Consider the following 16,687-nt stretch of genomic DNA (forward strand, 5'->3'; position numbering starts at 1 on the left):
TTTAATGAAAAGCGAAATAAATACTTGTGTTTATATTCTGGTACTGATACCTAAAGGATGAAGTCATTTTATTTAAAACTTATGCACTTTTATGGAGGAAATTTTCCCAAAATAAACGCTTTCATAGGTTTTGTTCAAAACAACGTTTATTATGCTGGATATAATAACGATTCTAGGGTAAAAAACCACTGACATGTCGAACTGGTGGTTTTAACGGTTGACTGGGTCTTTAGTTAGACTACTAAAATATAATTTTCAAAACATTTAATGATAACATTAAAATTGCCATGAGAATCAATTATCTCCTTCTTAATGCAGTTAATTGGAACATGTGATAAAACACATTTAGAAAAAAAATTCTTCGTACTACCACTTGTGATTGAGAATATCAATATTGGCTGGGCTAGTTTGACTGGAAGTACAAAAAATGACATAAATGATAAATGGGAATATTGAAATGGCCCTCAGGAAATGGTTTGAATGCTCTACAATCCCCAGACATGCTTGATGGTGATCATATATTCAACATGCATTTATTCAACATATTTTACCCATGACTAATTACTAGTTGAGTATGCACTAACTACCAGTATATACTGGTATAAATTTGATATATTACTGGTATAAAATAAAAACAAATATTAACAAAATGATAATATTGTAGAACTCCAATTCCTGTACTCTAATCACGTTGCAGCAACTGGAGTTTGACTCCACTCAATTTTTGCATTATTTTCCTGTCCATCTTCACTGCTTGAGGAACTGTTAGTCATCTCCCTTGCATCACTTTCAATGCTATTGCACTTAGCCTCAATGAGCTCAATAGCCTGTTTCTAGAAACAAATATTGCTATGATGATATTTAAAGGTGAAAATACATGAATGACAGGAGAAACATGTTGAGCAATGTTCATATCTACTCTATATTCACTTAATGCACATACTCTTTCATTTAGCACAACTTTGATCAAGGCCATAGACTTTTTGACCTTCTGCAATCTTTCAGGTGATACCATTACAATTTCTTGTCTTTTCGCTTCTTCTTGTACTGTCAGTAACATATTCCTTTCTTTGAGTAAGATGTACCTTAAGTGAAAATGTGTGCATCAAAACACATTCCAATTTAAAATATTTGTTTTGCTTGAGGGAGAAATCTTTGTTTTCATACCAAAGTTTATGTAAATCTTCATTACTTTTCTGTCTTAATTCTCCTGCTCTCCAGCTTCTTCCTAGCATAAATTACCCAATAGCTAAGTTTATATTAGACCACTATTTCGCGAATAATAAATATTAGTTTCTCATTTGGGGTTTCAGCTACCATTGATGTGGCCACCATTACACTACCATTATCTGCAGAGTTTGTCCCATAGCATAATTTCTTTCTTTACTTTTGTACACAAAATGTTAAAATATTTACACATAAGACTAGTATGTTAGATACATTGACTTGATTACAGCACAAATAGGTAACATGAAAAGATATTTTTTAAAAAAGAATTCAATTTTAAGTACCTGATTTTACTTCTTCAGGCAATGGTTGTTTGGTTTCTAACATATTAGGAGGAAAAAACTCCTCAATACCAAGCCTAACATTGCTAGTATGTATCCACGTGATGCTTGTACAATTATGACCCACTCTTGTCGTCAAAAAATTGTTTATTTTAATCCCTTTACGAATATATTTTTTACATCCAAACGCATTTTGAAACAGAACAGAACATAACGGATATTTTGAACTTGCTTTAGATGACCATAACCTGAAAGGAGCGATTGAAAATCGAGGAAAATTAAAACATAATTCTTGTATATAAAATATCGCCATCTTCTTTTGCAGTTGATCTCGTAGACACCGTAGAAACTGGACAATCCCTGTTGTATTACAGTGGTTGTGTTACATATATACAATAGTCAGTATACCATAAATTACCTGAATGTAAGGCCTTTATTTTTTTTTGCTTTTTAGTTGCATGTCTCTTCGCCTGACTTCCCCCCTCTAGCGTTATGAAGGAAGAAATAAAGACCTGACATTCGGGGACTAACTGGTTATCCCTGATATAGTAACTCCAGAAACTGTGAGGCAGAGTGACGTTGGCTCCTAAAAACTTATATAAAAAACCACTCACATAGACGTAACATCATGAAGCGTTACTTTCACCCTCCCAGGCCTCCCTCTCAGTTGGAGGGAACACTTTGTTAAAATTGAGTATAAACTATTGGCCGACCTATTTCATATTTTTTCGTAACAATTCAAGCCTGTTAAGCAAACCCAAGAACAGTAATTCCTTTGCATTTCATTGCTTGGGTCAAATTTTGTTTTTAATTTTTCCCAGTTAGTTGAATGGCTTATTGTCTCATTGCTCTGTAAAAGTCTTGTTTTTTCAAACTTAATATCAATAAGATGTTTGCTGGACAGCATTTTTCTCCAATGTCTCTTAGGAAACATGAACGGTGTGCCATTAACAAATGCTTCTGATGCTGTTCAATATTGAAAACTTCTGTGTGTCTGAATATCATCCAACAACTGCTGCAAGTCGTCATCTTCAAATCTACCTTCCAGACTTAAAAACATGAAAAATCACCTAAGTATATGATTATACTTAGTAATATAGTAAGAAAAAAGAAAAATATCTTACCTTGGTATGAGAGATTTGGCTTCTTCTGCTGTCTCTGGACAAAGATTTGCAAGGCATGCCAACTCAAATTTATGAAGTTTCTTTTTCCCTAGTAAGCTGTATATGAGGAAATTAAAATGATGTTTCTACAATTCACAGCATCAATTATAGAATACTAAGCCTTACAGTTAGCTTTAGGGTTAGAGATGGAAGCAAATAAGGTAATAAGCATCTCCATTGTCATTCAGCAAAAATTAACTTAATTTTGATGGTAAATTCAAAGGAAATGTCATAGCTTTCATGAGCCATTGGATAGGTAATGATTAGGAATCTGTTAGTTTTTGACTGGCCAGGTCATAATTGTCTGACATTAATTTATATTTAGAAATGAGTATTTTAATAGATCAAGTACCAACCTTCTAACGCTGGCAATGGTTTCACGATTTTTATATCGGCTAAATTTTTGCGTGTATTCTAATGTTTTCATAAATACGTCTGAAAGCTCTTGTTCATCTTGCTCAGCACCTTCACTCTGAGCTTTCCGATGTTCCAACAACATGAAAACTTCAGAGTTCAAAAGTGTTTCTGCGTTTTCAAACTCTAGAATTTCATACAAAAGAGCGTGCAAACACACTATATAAATACAATTATGTATCATCTTATACAACTATTCTTTTTGTTACGTACCTTTGGGAAATTGAAGTTCTGTCGCATCTTCTTCTACTGAAGTTTCTGTTGTTACAGCCGCCATATTGATTAACCACTGAACTCAAAAGAACTGGATGGAACTCTAACTTCGACGGTTCGACCAAGAATGCGACTGGGCAAGTTCCTTCACCTGTCAGGCTGTCTAAATTCATCTTTAGTAATTACTTTAGTATATCCTAGGGCGCAGCCAGGCAAATATATTCGATCTTTGCTTAGTTCGCCAACTTTTTTGTCGATCCCCCAACCAGCTTCTGAATTGTGATGATCAAGCATTGACATTTGAAATATTTCATATATTCTTTACAACTTATTATTTTCTATTCCATACATTCACTAATACATTGATATTTCACTTATTTCAAAGTGGAATGACAATCAATGGCTAGCATGACTTCTTCAATGAATATTCGTTATTACAATGGCTTTGTGAGTTTTATATATATGTCAGCCTTTTCCATGAAAAAGGCAGCAACTTCAAAATACTTTCAAAGATTACTTTTCAGTTACGCATTGAACATATAGGAAACATTGCCAGCATAAAAGAGAATTCTTCTAAGAAAAGTAATAAATTTTCACTGGCTAAGAAAGTTTATACAAAAATCAAAATACCGCAAACATCTGCGACAATTTAAACGGAGTTATCCACCTATGAAAGTCAGTGACACTATATCAACCTAACATATTATACAATAGATGTTAAATAGAAAACTTTCAATCTCAACAAAACCAAAATAACCTTTGGAAGATGCTAGCTATAAGATTAATAATCGAACTTCTAATCATGTACATTAATTCTAATTATAAGGAAATTGCTACATCGGTAACATTGTATCATCATTATCATCATCCTCTACTCTAAAGTCTTCATCATCAGCGATGGCATCATCCATTGGCTACAAATATGATCAATGAAGAAGTCTCTGCGTCACAAAATATTTCAGACTAATTTCGTGGTTTTTTATAGATTGATATCTTGGATTTTGCAAACTAGTCTTCGCTAACTAGTCTTGTTCAACCTAAGTTTCCTATTCCCAATCATTGCAAATAATAATCACGGACCTTTGTCAGTTTGTTTTACTGTGTTGTATAGCAATTCTCCAACAAAATGGTCTCAATTATCAGAAAAAAATTCTTAAGCTAAATCTGAAAATTCCAATCATAATTGACACAACTGACAACTCAGAGATACCTACCTTATAGCGTGTTGGTTCTCTGGTACCTTTGCAACGACACATATAATTACAGCCATCCTAGATGTGAAGAGAGTTTCACTTAAGCATTATTAGCTACTATGGGGAGAATGTTTCATACATAGTGTACCCCCCTGGTATCTATAGTTACGCTATGTGATACAAAGTGACTGAATGTAATACAACATTTTTCACTAACTGCCTGCAAAGAACCAAATTCCCTCCACATGAGATAGTTTGGTATTTGCTCCATGCCTTTGGCACCGACAATAAATCTTTGATAAAGGGAACCGAGGACCAAGTACAGAACACCAACAACTACAAGACTAAAAATGAAAACCATGGTATATTATTTGTTATATGTATTAAGTTTTTAACCAGTATGACAACTATTAGAAATAAGTGAAACAGAATGTTAATTTTCTTGCAGCATACATGATAATAAAGACAGATCCTGGACTAATCTTTGTACCAGTACTGGTAGTACAAGCAGCATCATGTTTCATTTCAAACAGATAATAACAAAAAGGTGCTTTCGGATCTTTTGGTCTGTACTCTTCTAATATTCTTGGCTGCCGTTTCGTCTTTTTTTCATACAAAAATTTAAAAAGTTGATAACAGGATATCAGTCAAGGTGTTTCCTAGTATCTGCCAGACACTGGATGATATCTACACTAGATGATAGATCTACACTGGATGTTCAGACATTTACTCACAGATGTATCAGCTGATCTATCGCACTGTATCATAATAAGCACTTTCCTTCTTGCCTTTCCACAATGAGTTGTATAATTTGCACCAAAAAATGTAAGCATCAACCAATCATCTACAATAAAAAAACATGATTAGCAATATTAATTTTTAACATTTCTGCTAATGTTACAGTGCTAGCTGAGTGGGTTATCACACTTAGACTGAAATTTTTACATACAGGAAGTGTTTCATCTATGGGTAACAGATTGGATAAATGCACTTACCACCGCCAAATGCATGCGTGTACTTATCAAAAATACCAATTTTAATTAATCCTCTTGTTGAATGATCATCTTGTAACACTGCAACCTTGGTTGATTCACTTTGCTTACACAAATTTATTGTATATCTATATTCGTCATCTTCAACATGAAATGTTCTAAACAAACAGTAATTCAAATTTTTATGCTGAATGCAGTGATGTTCAAGTATAAACTACATCATACTGTTCTTAGTTTTCAGTGTTCTACCCAGTTTGACTATCATAAAACAACACAAGACATACAACTTACCCTGATCCGGCTAACTTTCCCACCTTTTCTTTTACATTATCACTTAATTTATCATACTTCTCATAAACTGAACAGTCTTCTCCATGGACGAGAACAACAATGGAAAGAACTAAAATTACAAACTTTATACTCATTTTAGCAGCCATATTTGATATCTCGTGATCCTGACAAGTTTTTACGTCATATTTCTTAATTATTTTAAAATATTTATTAATATTTAATATTTTGTTATTCAAGATGGCGGTCCCAGAAGCAAAGTTCGCGTTATGTACATTTGTAGTGTATATAAGTAATATAACACTTGTAGTTTCTCTCTTTTTTGATAAACAGTTACCTGTTAAAGCCATGTTATACGGTGCAATTTTTCTTGCAACTTGCAACGCAATTATACTTTTAAGAGATATAAATTAGTGAAGAGTCTTCAAAATCATAGTTCAAAATGCAAGCGTATTTAAAAGAAACGCTATGGAGTAAAGACAAAAGTTTGGTAGTTGCGAAATTTACATCTTTCAAAAGAAGAATTGCATTGCAAGTCGCAGGAAAAATTGCACCGTGTAACAGGGCCGTTCGACCCGAATTAGATTTAAAGAAATAAATTTACAACATTTTAGAACAGCATGTTTGATAGACAATGACAGGATGATTTATTTTTATTTATTTATTTATAAATATATTTATCCAGGATACCCACATCTCCTAAAGTGTTTTTCAGTGCGGTTCTGCATGGTACAATCATATCACTAATAAACGCGACTTCTATCATTATTACTTTATGATATACTGAAGTAATTTCTAAAGTTTACATTGTTTTGAAACATATTTTTTACTATTTTAAAATGACTTGTATTATAACAAATAATTCTCTACACCTCTTCAGTGCTTCGTTAATATTCCCGGTTTTGTCTTGTTTGCCTGACTAATTAAATAAGGTTCGAACTAGTACTGGTACCAGGAGCCAGTTGTTCAAAGCTGGGTTAAATTGGGTTAAATTTTAATCCACTGTTTTAGTTTGAGTGCTTCTAAACCACTGTTCATTTTAAGACCTTTACAAAATATCGCTTTTGTCAGTCTACAAAATATTTATGGAAAAAGATATAAAGAAACAATTAAAAAAATTGATGTAAAGATTTGTTTTAACCCAGGGTTAAGCAAACCAGCTTTTGAAGAACAAACAGCATCATGTTTCATTTCAAACAGATAATAACAAAAAGGTGCTTTCGGATCTTTTGGTCTGTACTCTTCTAATATTCTTGGCTGTCGTTTTGTCTGTTTTCATACAAAAAATTAAAAAGTTGATAACAGGATATTAGTCAAGGTATTTCCTAGTATCTACCAGACACTGGATGATATCTACACTAGATGATAGATCTACACTGGATGTTCAGACATTTACTCACAGATGTATCAGCTGATCTATCGCACTGTATCATAATAATGACTTTCCTTCTTGCTTTTCCACAATGAGTTATATAATTTGCACCAAAAAATGTAAGAATCAACCAATCATCTACAGTAAAAAAACATGATTAGCAATATTAATTTTTAACATTTCTGCTAATGTTAGTGCTGAGTGGGCTAAAAGTTATCACACTTAGACTGAAATTTTTACATACAGGAAGTGTTTCATCTATGGGTAACAGATTGGATAAATGCACTTACCACCGCCAAATGCATGCGTGTACTGATCAAAAATACCAATTTTTGAAATTTCTCCTCCTGTTGATAGATCATTTTGTAACACTGCAACGTTGCTTGATACACTTTGCTGACACAAATTTATTGTATATCTATATCTCTTGACATCATCTTCAACATGAAATGTTCTAAACAAAGAGTAATTCAAATTTTCATGCTGTATGCAGTGATGTTCAAGTATTAAACTAGATGATCTGTTCAGTGTTAAGACTGTTCTTATTGTTCTACCATGTTTGACTGTCATAAAACAACACAAGAGTCTCAGACTGGAAACTTTGTTAACTGCACACAGAATATTGTTTTACTTCAAAAATTTGGGCACCCAAGAAACAGTTTTTATGCACAAAGCACCACTGTCAGTAGCCGCCATTTTGTTAGTTACAAAAGAGAACCAAAAGGTAGAAATTTATTTATTCTTGCTTGGCGGAGGCTGCAGCGTTTGTCATAGTGAATCTTTCATAATTCATAAATATAATGATTATCTGCAAAAAGGTTTGGCAGGATATATATTATTACACTTTATCTAAACGAAAATAATATTTTACTAAGAAATCCTTAGTGCACTCTCAAGTTTGAAAAAGTGGATACGCCGAATTTAACATTCGCACGTAACATCAAAAGTGCGCCGCGCAAGCACTTGTGGCGCAGGTAAAATTAACATCGCGTGCGCACTACAAAGTTTCAGTGATAAGACATACTAACTTACCCCGATCCGGCTAACTTTTTCACCTTTTCTTTTACATTATCACTTAATTTATCATACCTCTCATAAACTGAACAGTCTTCTCCATGGACGAGAACAACAATGGAAAGAACTAAAATTACAAACTTTATACTTACTTTAGCAGCCATATTTTGAATTTTGATACGCGTCATTCTCGTGACAAGTTTTATGTCATATTTCTTAATTATTTTAAAATATTTATTAATATTTAATTATTTTGCTATTCAAGATGGCGGTCGCAGAAGCAAAGTTCGCGTTATGTACATTTGTAGTGTATATAACACTTGTAGTTTCTCTCTTTTTTGATCAACAGTTACCTGTTACACAGTGGATTATGTCAGTGAAAGTCCTTCTTGGTTTTAGCTTGACATTATTGCTTTTTGTTCTGCCTCATTCTCAAGTGACTAAACGTTCAGCGTTTCTAGGCTGTGTTTTTGGGACTGGTCTTCTGTTCAATATTGACCAAGAGTACTTCTATTGGAAATACCTGGGATGGTACCTATGTGCCTTATCATTTTTTCATTTTTCTGAGTACATAATGATAGCGATATACAATGCCGATAAACTTTCAATCGATTCATTTTTACTAAACCACAGTCCAGAATATAAAATAGCAGCAGTGGCTAGCTGGGTTGAATTTCTTGTCGAGTTCTACTTATTTCCGGTGGTGAAAACTCAGTTCCTGATAAGTTTCGTTGGACTTTGTTTGGTTGTTTTTGGTGAAGTAATGCGAAAATTAGCGATGGTGACAGCCAAATCAAACTTCACTCATTTGATTCAGTTTACGAAACATGAACAGCATACATTGGTAACACATGGTTTATATAGCTGGTGTCGGCATCCTGGTTATGTTGGATGGTTTTATTGGAGTATTGGTATGTGATTTTAACAAAATTTATCTCTCAGCTTAATCATTAGAACTCAAACAATGCACCATGAAAAATAGTAGCGCAGATACCTGACCATAATCCTCCCCACTTCTCTGTTAATATGGTAGGTCCCAGAACCAGGCCTTCGACACTTTTAGACACAATCGAACTCTTATTGTATTTTTATTCTACATCTTTAGGAACTCAGATTATCCTGTGTAATCCTATGTGCTTTGTTGTATATATATTGGCATCATGGCAATTCTTTAAAGATCGTATCTGGGATGAAGAGATGTCATTGGTTCAGTTCTTTCGTCAAGATTATATAGACTATCAAAATAAAGTTGGAACAGGACTGCCATTTATTTATGGTTTCAGACCTGAAGTAGATTTAAAGAAATAAAATGACAGCATTTTAGAATATCCTGTTTGATAGACAATGAGAGGAATGATTCACTGAAGTAATTTCTAAAGCTTACATTGTTTTGTATCATTTGTATTATTTACTATTTTAATTTGATTTGTATTATAACAAATAACTCTCTACACCTCTGCAGTGCTTCGTAAACATCGCCGGTTTCGTCTCGTTTGCCTGACCATTTTAATACAGCTCAATCATTTACAATGTAAACCATCATTGTGGACATTGTAAAAGGCTGAGCTCTGCTAATCCCCCCTCCTCATACCTTTGAACATCTCCCCTATACTTTCCCATACCTTCCTGATTCCCTCCTGAAAGAATGAACTACTCACCCAGACAATAGTTGTTTCATCGTCTCTATGAGACTTTAGTTTAATTTTAGATTTTATTAAAATATTTTATCGTGTTTGACACCGTGTTGATAATCGAGAACATTTATAAATTTTGAATTTAATTCCATCTTTTATTTACATCAATGCTATTTTGTGAAAACACAACGTAATTCGTCAATTTTTGACTTAAGTTTTAAAGCGGGCCCGAGTTTCAGACCCATCTTGTTAGAGAGATGTTCTTCGGTAAGTAATATTAATGCTTGTCCATCTATTTCTTGTTCCCTAAACACATCACAATACTCACTACAACCCGTTACGGAACTTACGAACTTACATACTTCCTCAATGTCCCATTGCGCAGCAATATTTGCAAGATCTGGATAGATCCTCGTATTTGATTGGCTCTCGCCTTCTTCGTTAGAAAATTTTAAATTTTCATCGGATGCACTGCGAGATTTATCTAAGTTTTCAGGGGCATTTTTTGGACTCGATGTTGCTTCACTGTTTGGAGACAAACTGTTTTCTGTTGCGTTCGGTTCATTTTCTTTACTACAACGTTCATTCTGTTTCTCATTCAGAGTTTCAGATGTTTCTCTTGTGTCAGACTCAACTTCAGAAACTTTTTTTAAATGTGACGTTAACAGTGGGTTACCTTGCAAAGGATGGGTAAATGGGTATGGAAACATAGTTGCCATGCCGGGGAAGTCGTGACGTAATTGATGAGCAAAAATATGCGACGGTGCCACAGCTTGCTCGTGAAGTAAGCGAATCTGTGCCGGTGAATTGACCGACGGTCTTACGAAGGATGGCGAGAGTAGACGAGGAGATGTAACGTGCCTGTGCAGACCAATATGTGGTTGATTATGACCATACAACACACTTGCAGTGTAAGCTGACGAAGGCAGTGTTAGCACAGGTAGATCTAAATAAAAAATATTGCTTCTCAATCAGGTTGTTAAACCCCAGGGTTACATGATTATGATTAGCGGCCAATCCTGTCAAGTCTAAAGCTCGTTCACATTCAATCAGAGGAGATCACGTCATAACTATTCAATGAGTATTAAATTCCACCTAAATAAGGCCCCGATCCTACCATTGACTGAGAGAAACAAATTGTTAACAAAAGTGAAATCAAACCTCTTCTTATTGGTCCACGTATGGCACCTGGCTGTAGTTTCATATCTAAATCAATGACATCACATTTCTTGTTACTTTCCATGTCATATCCAGCAGATGACGGAGAAAGCCTGGACTTTAGACTACCAGTTGATTTGCCCATCTCTACAACGCAGTTATTATTACTTTAATGCATTGCCCCTGGTGAACGAGTTATTTAATATCGTCCATTATGCTCAAATTGAAAATTTTAAATTTACTACAAGGTTGGTTCCTATAGATTAGTTTAAGAGGAGGGTTGAAAACTGGATGAAGTATCTCAAAACACAGCAACGAATCATCAAGCAATGTAACTATATACACTGAGACAACTGTTTCAGTTCGACCGTGCCCAGCTCGACTTTTGGCATAGCAGGATTAAAGTGCTGACAAGCCTCTTACAGCTTGACTGAATGATGTGTTAAAAATATTTTCACAACTGCACCTGTTTCACTCATACACCGTCGTTTAATATTAACACGATCACGGTCGAGGTCTGGTGATGAGCTTCTTGGTCTTTTAGCAACTTGGACTTGATCGTCAGGTCTGTAAAATCGTGAGTCGTCGGAGTGAGATCGTTGTGGCAGAGCCTCATCATCGAGACTTTCCAATTTCGCCTGTTCAGGTTCGTCACTGCTCGTAGAGCTTCGTCGCCACATTGTCGGGAAACCTTCGGCCATCGATTTCTCAGCGAGGTACGAAGGTAATTTTGAGAAACCACACTTATCAGCCAGTCGGGTACGATTCTGTTAGAAGAAAGAGAACATGTTTGAAAATTAATCAGAATGTTGTCTTTATAACATCTTGAAATGTAAGGGTCAGAACTTTTATGAAATTATTTCGGATTAAAATGAGTTTAAAAAGCACTCCATGTGTATTGCGATATCGTGAAATTGTTTTCTAAATCTCAAATCTCTTTTTCCTTAAGTAAGCATCGAACGGCAGATAGTTATGAACTGAAACACAGTTCTTGCGAACTGAAACGCAGTTCTTGCGTGGTAACACAATTTTAAAAACGTTTTGTTTAGTTAGCGAGATTACCCGATGTTGTCACTCTTGTTTAAACTTCAGGCTAATGGTACGATCAATATTTTGACCTGGGCGAGATACTTTAGTAGGCAGTATGACCGGCTGTATGAGCTTATTTACGAAGATTATTTTGGATACGTCCGTGCAATTAATATACGACTTCCTCTTTGGTATATTCTAGGACTACGCCTACATTTTATAAGAGATTCACGTTTCTAAGAACTTTCTAAATCAAATTCCGAAACTAGTGAAGAATGGAACATTATAGCATACAAGTATTATAACCTCAAGTTGACACTGGTAACTGCAACAATTTTCAACTGCTTTCTAAGAAAGGTCTTTAGAGACCTTCCCTATCTATAGTATTGTTTAAAATAAAAAATACTGTAGTGGAACTTAGGATGTTGTAAAACCCCAAGCACTGTTACCACTTACCAAGCTTTCTGTAAATGGTTTCTCTACAACCACATACCATTGTCTTTATAACATCTTGAAACCGTATATCTACGTTTTGAACGAGAGCTAGCTCAAACCACTCGCCGAATAAGGCTTGCAGATTTAAAAATTCTTTTAAGTTAAGATCACAATGAACATATTATTACGAACATGGTCGTGTTGCGTGACGAGAACTCGTTTGTTTGTAAATGCTTGAGAAAATGTCGTTGTTGAATGTGATGGTTCAAAGTAGGTACTCTAAGAGGAATTTCGATCAGTTTCCGTTCAATATCAACGTGCACATAAATGAGTACAAATATAGTTAGCTTATGTTTAATCTGATGTGCTATAAATAGGTATAGGTGTCTATGTTTAATGCGTACGGCTCGTGCGTCGGATAAGACGCAACTTCCTTACAAGTCAAGGGTCATCTTTGATGATTTCCCAGCCTTGCGTCTCGAATGTTCTGTGATGGGGGCGAGGCAAACTGCTCGAAATTTTCCTAATATTTTCAACATTCTCTAACAAATATTTAATACATCAATTCACAAACGTTTTATGACTGAATTATCGCTTTCAGATGGATAGAAGTCGTTTCACTGATGAAAACAGAAAGAAATTAACCGAATGTTAAACGTCTGTGTTTCATTCATGGAGTTGTTATGAAATAAAAGGTCATTCCGTAGTTACTAAGGTAGTTTTTACGATTTCTCAGGATATCTTCCAGGATATATTTCATCTCAGTTTATCGATCGATAAACCGTTGGGATATCACAGTGTTTTACCAATTTTTGGTGAATAAAAGCCTATTCTCTAATAACGATTTTTAGTATCCAGTCATTTCAGTCCGGCATTAAACAAACCCACATTCTTCATATACCCTCATCGAATTAAAAATAAACTTCTAGTGATAATACAGAGAGACTTTAAATGCAGAGAAATATTTTGAAACCTTTCTTAAACTATTCACGATCTCGCTATTTTTCCGCCGAGATTGAAGATAGTCAGATAGCCGGCACTTCTAGAAAATCATCCATGATCTACAAATCGAATATACAGTCCAAAGTAGGTCTATTTAATATAACTTGTTTTAGTTTTTTCAATCACTGTAATTATACTCTAATATCTAAACATGCTGTCTTTTATAAAGAATGAAAATATCCCCTAACACGATTGTTATTCTTTAGTTGGTACTGTTTAATAATACGTGGGTTTATGGCCCATTAGAAACCGGTGACAGCGTAGGCGATAGCGGCCACGCTTTGCACAGCGCGTCAACACAAAAATTATCAGTTTTGGTTAAGATTACAAGGAATGAATTCAAGGCAAATAAAACCTTATTTTAACATATATTTTCAATTAAACTATGCAACTGAGTTTCTGTCCGATTAAAAGATTTAAGTGGGTGGCTAATAAATATATTCTTTTCATAGGAAAAATTAAAAATTCCCTTTTGTTTGAATGGAAATATGATTTATAAGTCAAGTTTGCATCATGATGTAAATTAGAAAGCGAATGGGCCTCATAGAATGAGCACAGTGTTTATAAGTGACGGAAATACATGTTGGATGAAAGACAAAATATTCAATTGATGCGTAACTTTTTATAGTATATATTTAAACGTATGTATATATATATCATATATGAGCAGGTTGAGCGCAATATGTAGTCTCAGACAACAGTGGAACTCGATTAATCAAAAGTGGAGAAAGTCCTCCATACAAAAGCACATTTGAATATCAATACTATGTCATTACGACAGGACAGGTTAGGTATAAGACATCGCGTTCAGTTAAATACCAAAATAAACTGGTCCCAAATGGGTAGAATTTGAATATTTTATATTAAAGTAGTTTTAAAAAATTCAAACTTACAACAGGAGAAGACACACGACAGCCTGGACAATCGCAAATCGGCGGATGAACTTTTAAAAATCCTTGAGCAATTAAACTCTTTAATGATTTTCCTTTGTGTCTTATACTTCGTTTCCAATCCTTCGCCGTCTCTCTACCGCATATATACTGTAGTTCGTTTGGCGTCAACCATTCACTGCCGTAGAGTATACACGGTCCCTTACTTCCTTGGCAAAGTTTCGACACAAATAACAAAGCACTTTTTTCTCCACACTGAATCTCCAGAGGCTCTTCAGGTATCAGAGTATGTACTGTGGTGTTCTTTCTTGCACTGTTCTCAAACGACTGCAGACGGAACGAATCGGCGTTCTTAAATACATTCCCATTTGTAATATCAGAGTTCATTTCTGAGGAGCCGGTCTTATTAATGCCGTCAGTAGCAGCAGCGCTCTCTATATTACTTCGAGAATATACTCCAGTCACTACTTCTTGACATTCACTCATTTCCTCTCCGCTCGTTCCGTACGCTGTTCGCTTTGCGGTCTTCCAAATGCCGTCAGAGAGTTTTATAAATTTCCTCGTTGGACAAGCTGGCAGGCATATCTTGGCGCTATCTTCTTGAACGTCATACGACGCGGAGTAATTTGTGGGCGAAAACGCCGTCAGGGCCGTAGCATTAAATAAGTGTCTTGACGTCAGCAAGCGAAGCCATGAATAATTTAGGATTGCAGCCAATCAGCGCGCAGCGTGTGGGAACGCACAACAACCAAGGCATGCGAGCGACGCGTTGTTGAAATATCAGACATACTATCCGGAGCGAAAATAACAACACACGGCAAATGCACCCGATTATAGGTCTTGATATGAATGTTGTTTACGTCTTACGAACAATAGCAAACATTGAAATATAAATTTAAATAAGAAATATCACAAATACCGAAACCAATACCAGAAACGAGTACAACATGTTAGGCAAAGTCCTTTTCAAACCCTAGACCTTAAAACTGATTTTGCCGCTTCTCTATTGTATAATTTGCTCATTTACGGAGATTTTTCTATAAACGGGCTTTTCATATCCAACCACAACAATAAGCCGTAGGTGGATTTGTTTGTGTTTCATATCATTTTTGAAGGAAATGCATTGAAACGACTCTAGTCTCTTTTAATCTCTGTATGACAGTTGAAATGAAGATGTAGGAAAACACTTGAAGGACAGCGTGGTTCGTCACCTCGCTAGCCCCTTCTTCATCCACGCGTTATGCGCATCTTCTTTGGGTTTGACGGATTTCATGTGGGAATTGCATACTCTGGGTTTGAGGTAATTTCTTAAATCGTAATAAACGCCATCGTCATACAATATTAGCTTAAGTACACTTGATCGCGCTTACACCGTATTGTGAAGATCAACTAATATCAAGATTGCGCAAACTGATGCTATTCGCGATCACACAGCGAGCAATTTCAAGCCATATTTGATATGTTCAAATATACGTCACATTCGATTCTGATATTAACAACCTGGTGTTAACTTTTTCCCAAGGTAAAAATAGAAGTAGTCTCAATATCATCTTTCGTTGTAAATATTGTGGAAAGGGTTTATATCTGATGATGATTGCGTTAGAAATTTAACTATTTCAAAGCATGTTCCTGATCACATTTTCAAATATTTCAGATTTTTTGTTCACTTGTACCTTTGAGTACTGTTGTCAAAACAAAGAAAACGAAGTCGAAGAATATTTCTTTCTAGACGGAAGATACGAAAAGTAAAAGAGTCTCTTTAGTGATAGCGACGGAAGTCAGGAAGTGGCGACTGATGGCTTGATGTCCATCTTCGGACATGCCTCGTGCTTCGCCACAGGAATGCCAAGAATGTTAATTGTCTTATTATGAGGGTTCACGTATCGCCGTTGCTATGGTAATGGGAATCGTGATAAACCGATGGAGTTATTGGCGCCAGTTTCTCACGGCAATAAACACTACAAGGATTTTATCTCTACTTCATCTCAACGACGAAAAAAGACCATAGAATGAACGTTGGTTGGTACTACAAGTTCAATATGAATTTGCAAAACCAATCTGTCGTCATTCCCTGCAAAAATTCTGAATTACTCCTTCTAGATTTTATGAGTTAGGATCATCCAGTACTCAGGAAACCATCCCCGGGAAGTACTTTGGACCCCTCGTCCTTGCCAGTAAAGGCAGTGTCTTCAAAATACTGCTGAATGATGGAAAATACAAAGAAAACTGTGTGTGTGACGCCTACCAGCTTCCAGACGAAGGAAGATTGTTGGAAACGTCAAAGTTTTCTTTGTATTCTTCACTTCAAACTATAACCCCGGGAAACAACAATGACAACTAAAACGACGCCAGCAGGAAAGAAATCATACAACGAAAAAAAGA

General features: G+C 35.3%; 5 protein-coding genes across 7 annotated transcripts; 1 reads left to right on the plus strand and 4 right to left on the minus strand.

Moving 5' to 3' along the window:
- Positions 1-33: 33 nt before the first annotated feature.
- Positions 34-1,842, minus strand: LOC114518444 (39S ribosomal protein L47, mitochondrial-like). Its single transcript, XM_028538432.1, has 4 exons — positions 1,512-1,842; positions 1,168-1,228; positions 944-1,085; positions 34-833 (listed from the first exon to the last, which is right to left on the minus strand). The coding sequence occupies exons 1-4, from the start codon at positions 1,819-1,821 to the stop codon at positions 687-689; spliced, it is 660 nt and encodes a 219-aa protein (XP_028394233.1). The 5' UTR covers positions 1,822-1,842; the 3' UTR covers positions 34-686.
- Positions 1,843-1,966: 124 nt separating this feature from the next.
- Positions 1,967-3,372, minus strand: LOC114518445 (DNA-directed RNA polymerase II subunit RPB4-like). Its single transcript, XM_028538433.1, has 4 exons — positions 3,299-3,372; positions 3,028-3,211; positions 2,633-2,728; positions 1,967-2,557 (listed from the first exon to the last, which is right to left on the minus strand). Exons 1-4 carry the CDS (start codon positions 3,360-3,362, stop codon positions 2,479-2,481), a joined length of 423 nt encoding a protein of 140 aa, XP_028394234.1. The 5' UTR covers positions 3,363-3,372; the 3' UTR covers positions 1,967-2,478.
- Positions 3,373-3,591: 219 nt separating this feature from the next.
- On the minus strand, positions 3,592-8,264 carry LOC114518461 (cation-dependent mannose-6-phosphate receptor-like). Of its 3 annotated transcripts, none has more exons than XM_028538451.1 (7): positions 7,434-8,264; positions 7,172-7,281; positions 6,956-7,040; positions 4,945-5,008; positions 4,709-4,835; positions 4,513-4,569; positions 3,592-4,212 (listed from the first exon to the last, which is right to left on the minus strand). In XM_028538451.1, the coding sequence occupies exons 1-7, from the start codon at positions 7,711-7,713 to the stop codon at positions 4,132-4,134; spliced, it is 804 nt and encodes a 267-aa protein (XP_028394252.1). In that variant the 5' UTR covers positions 7,714-8,264; the 3' UTR covers positions 3,592-4,131. The 3 variants fall into 3 exon arrangements, with proteins under 3 accessions (XP_028394252.1, XP_028394250.1, XP_028394251.1); XM_028538449.1 differs by lacking the exons at positions 6,956-7,040; positions 7,172-7,281; positions 7,434-8,264 and adding exons at positions 5,226-5,335; positions 5,487-5,641; positions 5,775-5,958 and having other exon boundaries at positions 4,945-5,093; XM_028538450.1 differs by lacking the exons at positions 6,956-7,040; positions 7,172-7,281 and adding an exon at positions 5,226-5,335 and having other exon boundaries at positions 4,945-5,093; positions 7,434-8,259.
- Positions 8,265-8,422: 158 nt separating this feature from the next.
- LOC114518340 (protein-S-isoprenylcysteine O-methyltransferase-like) lies at positions 8,423-9,535 on the plus strand. The gene is made up of 2 exons (XM_028538317.1): positions 8,423-9,068; positions 9,263-9,535. The coding sequence occupies exons 1-2, from the start codon at positions 8,423-8,425 to the stop codon at positions 9,463-9,465; spliced, it is 849 nt and encodes a 282-aa protein (XP_028394118.1). The 3' UTR covers positions 9,466-9,535.
- A 312-nt stretch (positions 9,536-9,847) lies between these two features.
- On the minus strand, positions 9,848-15,021 carry LOC114518466. Its single transcript, XM_028538458.1, has 4 exons — positions 14,309-15,021; positions 11,416-11,716; positions 10,953-11,096; positions 9,848-10,737 (listed from the first exon to the last, which is right to left on the minus strand). The coding sequence occupies exons 1-4, from the start codon at positions 14,789-14,791 to the stop codon at positions 9,962-9,964; spliced, it is 1,704 nt and encodes a 567-aa protein (XP_028394259.1). The 5' UTR covers positions 14,792-15,021; the 3' UTR covers positions 9,848-9,961.
- Between the last annotated feature and the right edge of the window lie 1,666 nt (positions 15,022-16,687).

The sequence above is a fragment of the Dendronephthya gigantea genome, unplaced genomic scaffold, assembly GCF_004324835.1.
Source record: "Dendronephthya gigantea isolate DGI-Jeju-01 unplaced genomic scaffold, DenGig_1.0 000010F, whole genome shotgun sequence".
In the NCBI taxonomy this organism is placed as follows: Eukaryota; Metazoa; Cnidaria; class Anthozoa; order Malacalcyonacea; family Nephtheidae; genus Dendronephthya; species Dendronephthya gigantea.

Bases quoted from the DNA above. Each gene is read 5' to 3' on its own strand.
- LOC114518445 (XM_028538433.1), bottom strand. From the start codon at position 3,362: ATGGCGGCTGTAACAACAGAAACTTCAGTAGAAGAAGATGCGACAGAA. The intron at 3,212-3,298 runs GTACGTAACAAA...ATGAAATTCTAG, and splicing joins AGAACTTCAATTTCCCAAAG to AGTTTGAAAACGCAGAAACA. The intron at 2,729-3,027 runs GTTGGTACTTGA...CCTCATATACAG, and splicing joins ACCATTGCCAGCGTTAGAAG to CTTACTAGGGAAAAAGAAAC.
- LOC114518444 (XM_028538432.1), bottom strand. From the start codon at position 1,821: ATGGCGATATTTTATATACAAGAATTATGTTTTAATTTTCCTCGATTT. The intron at 1,229-1,511 runs GTACTTAAAATT...AATTTATGCTAG, and splicing joins GCCTGAAGAAGTAAAATCAG to GAAGAAGCTGGAGAGCAGGA. The intron at 1,086-1,167 runs GTATGAAAACAA...TTTTCACTTAAG, and splicing joins GAAGATTTACATAAACTTTG to GTACATCTTACTCAAAGAAA.
- LOC114518340 (XM_028538317.1), top strand. From the start codon at position 8,423: ATGGCGGTCGCAGAAGCAAAGTTCGCGTTATGTACATTTGTAGTGTAT. The intron at 9,069-9,262 runs GTATGTGATTTT...CTACATCTTTAG, and splicing joins ATGGTTTTATTGGAGTATTG to GAACTCAGATTATCCTGTGT.
- LOC114518461 (XM_028538449.1), bottom strand. From the start codon at position 5,920: ATGGCTGCTAAAATGAGTATAAAGTTTGTAATTTTAGTTCTTTCCATT. The intron at 5,642-5,774 runs GTAAGTTGTATG...CTGTTTGTTTAG, and splicing joins GGAAAGTTAGCCGGATCAGG to AACATTTCATGTTGAAGATG. The intron at 4,836-4,944 runs GTATGCTGCAAG...TTTCATTTTTAG, and splicing joins GGATCTGTCTTTATTATCAT to TCTTGTAGTTGTTGGTGTTC.
- LOC114518466 (XM_028538458.1), bottom strand. From the start codon at position 14,791: ATGAGTGAATGTCAAGAAGTAGTGACTGGAGTATATTCTCGAAGTAAT. The intron at 11,717-14,308 runs GTAAGTTTGAAT...TTCTTCTAACAG, and splicing joins GTCGTGTGTCTTCTCCTGTT to AATCGTACCCGACTGGCTGA. The intron at 10,738-10,952 runs GTTTGATTTCAC...TTTTTTATTTAG, and splicing joins ACGTGGACCAATAAGAAGAG to ATCTACCTGTGCTAACACTG.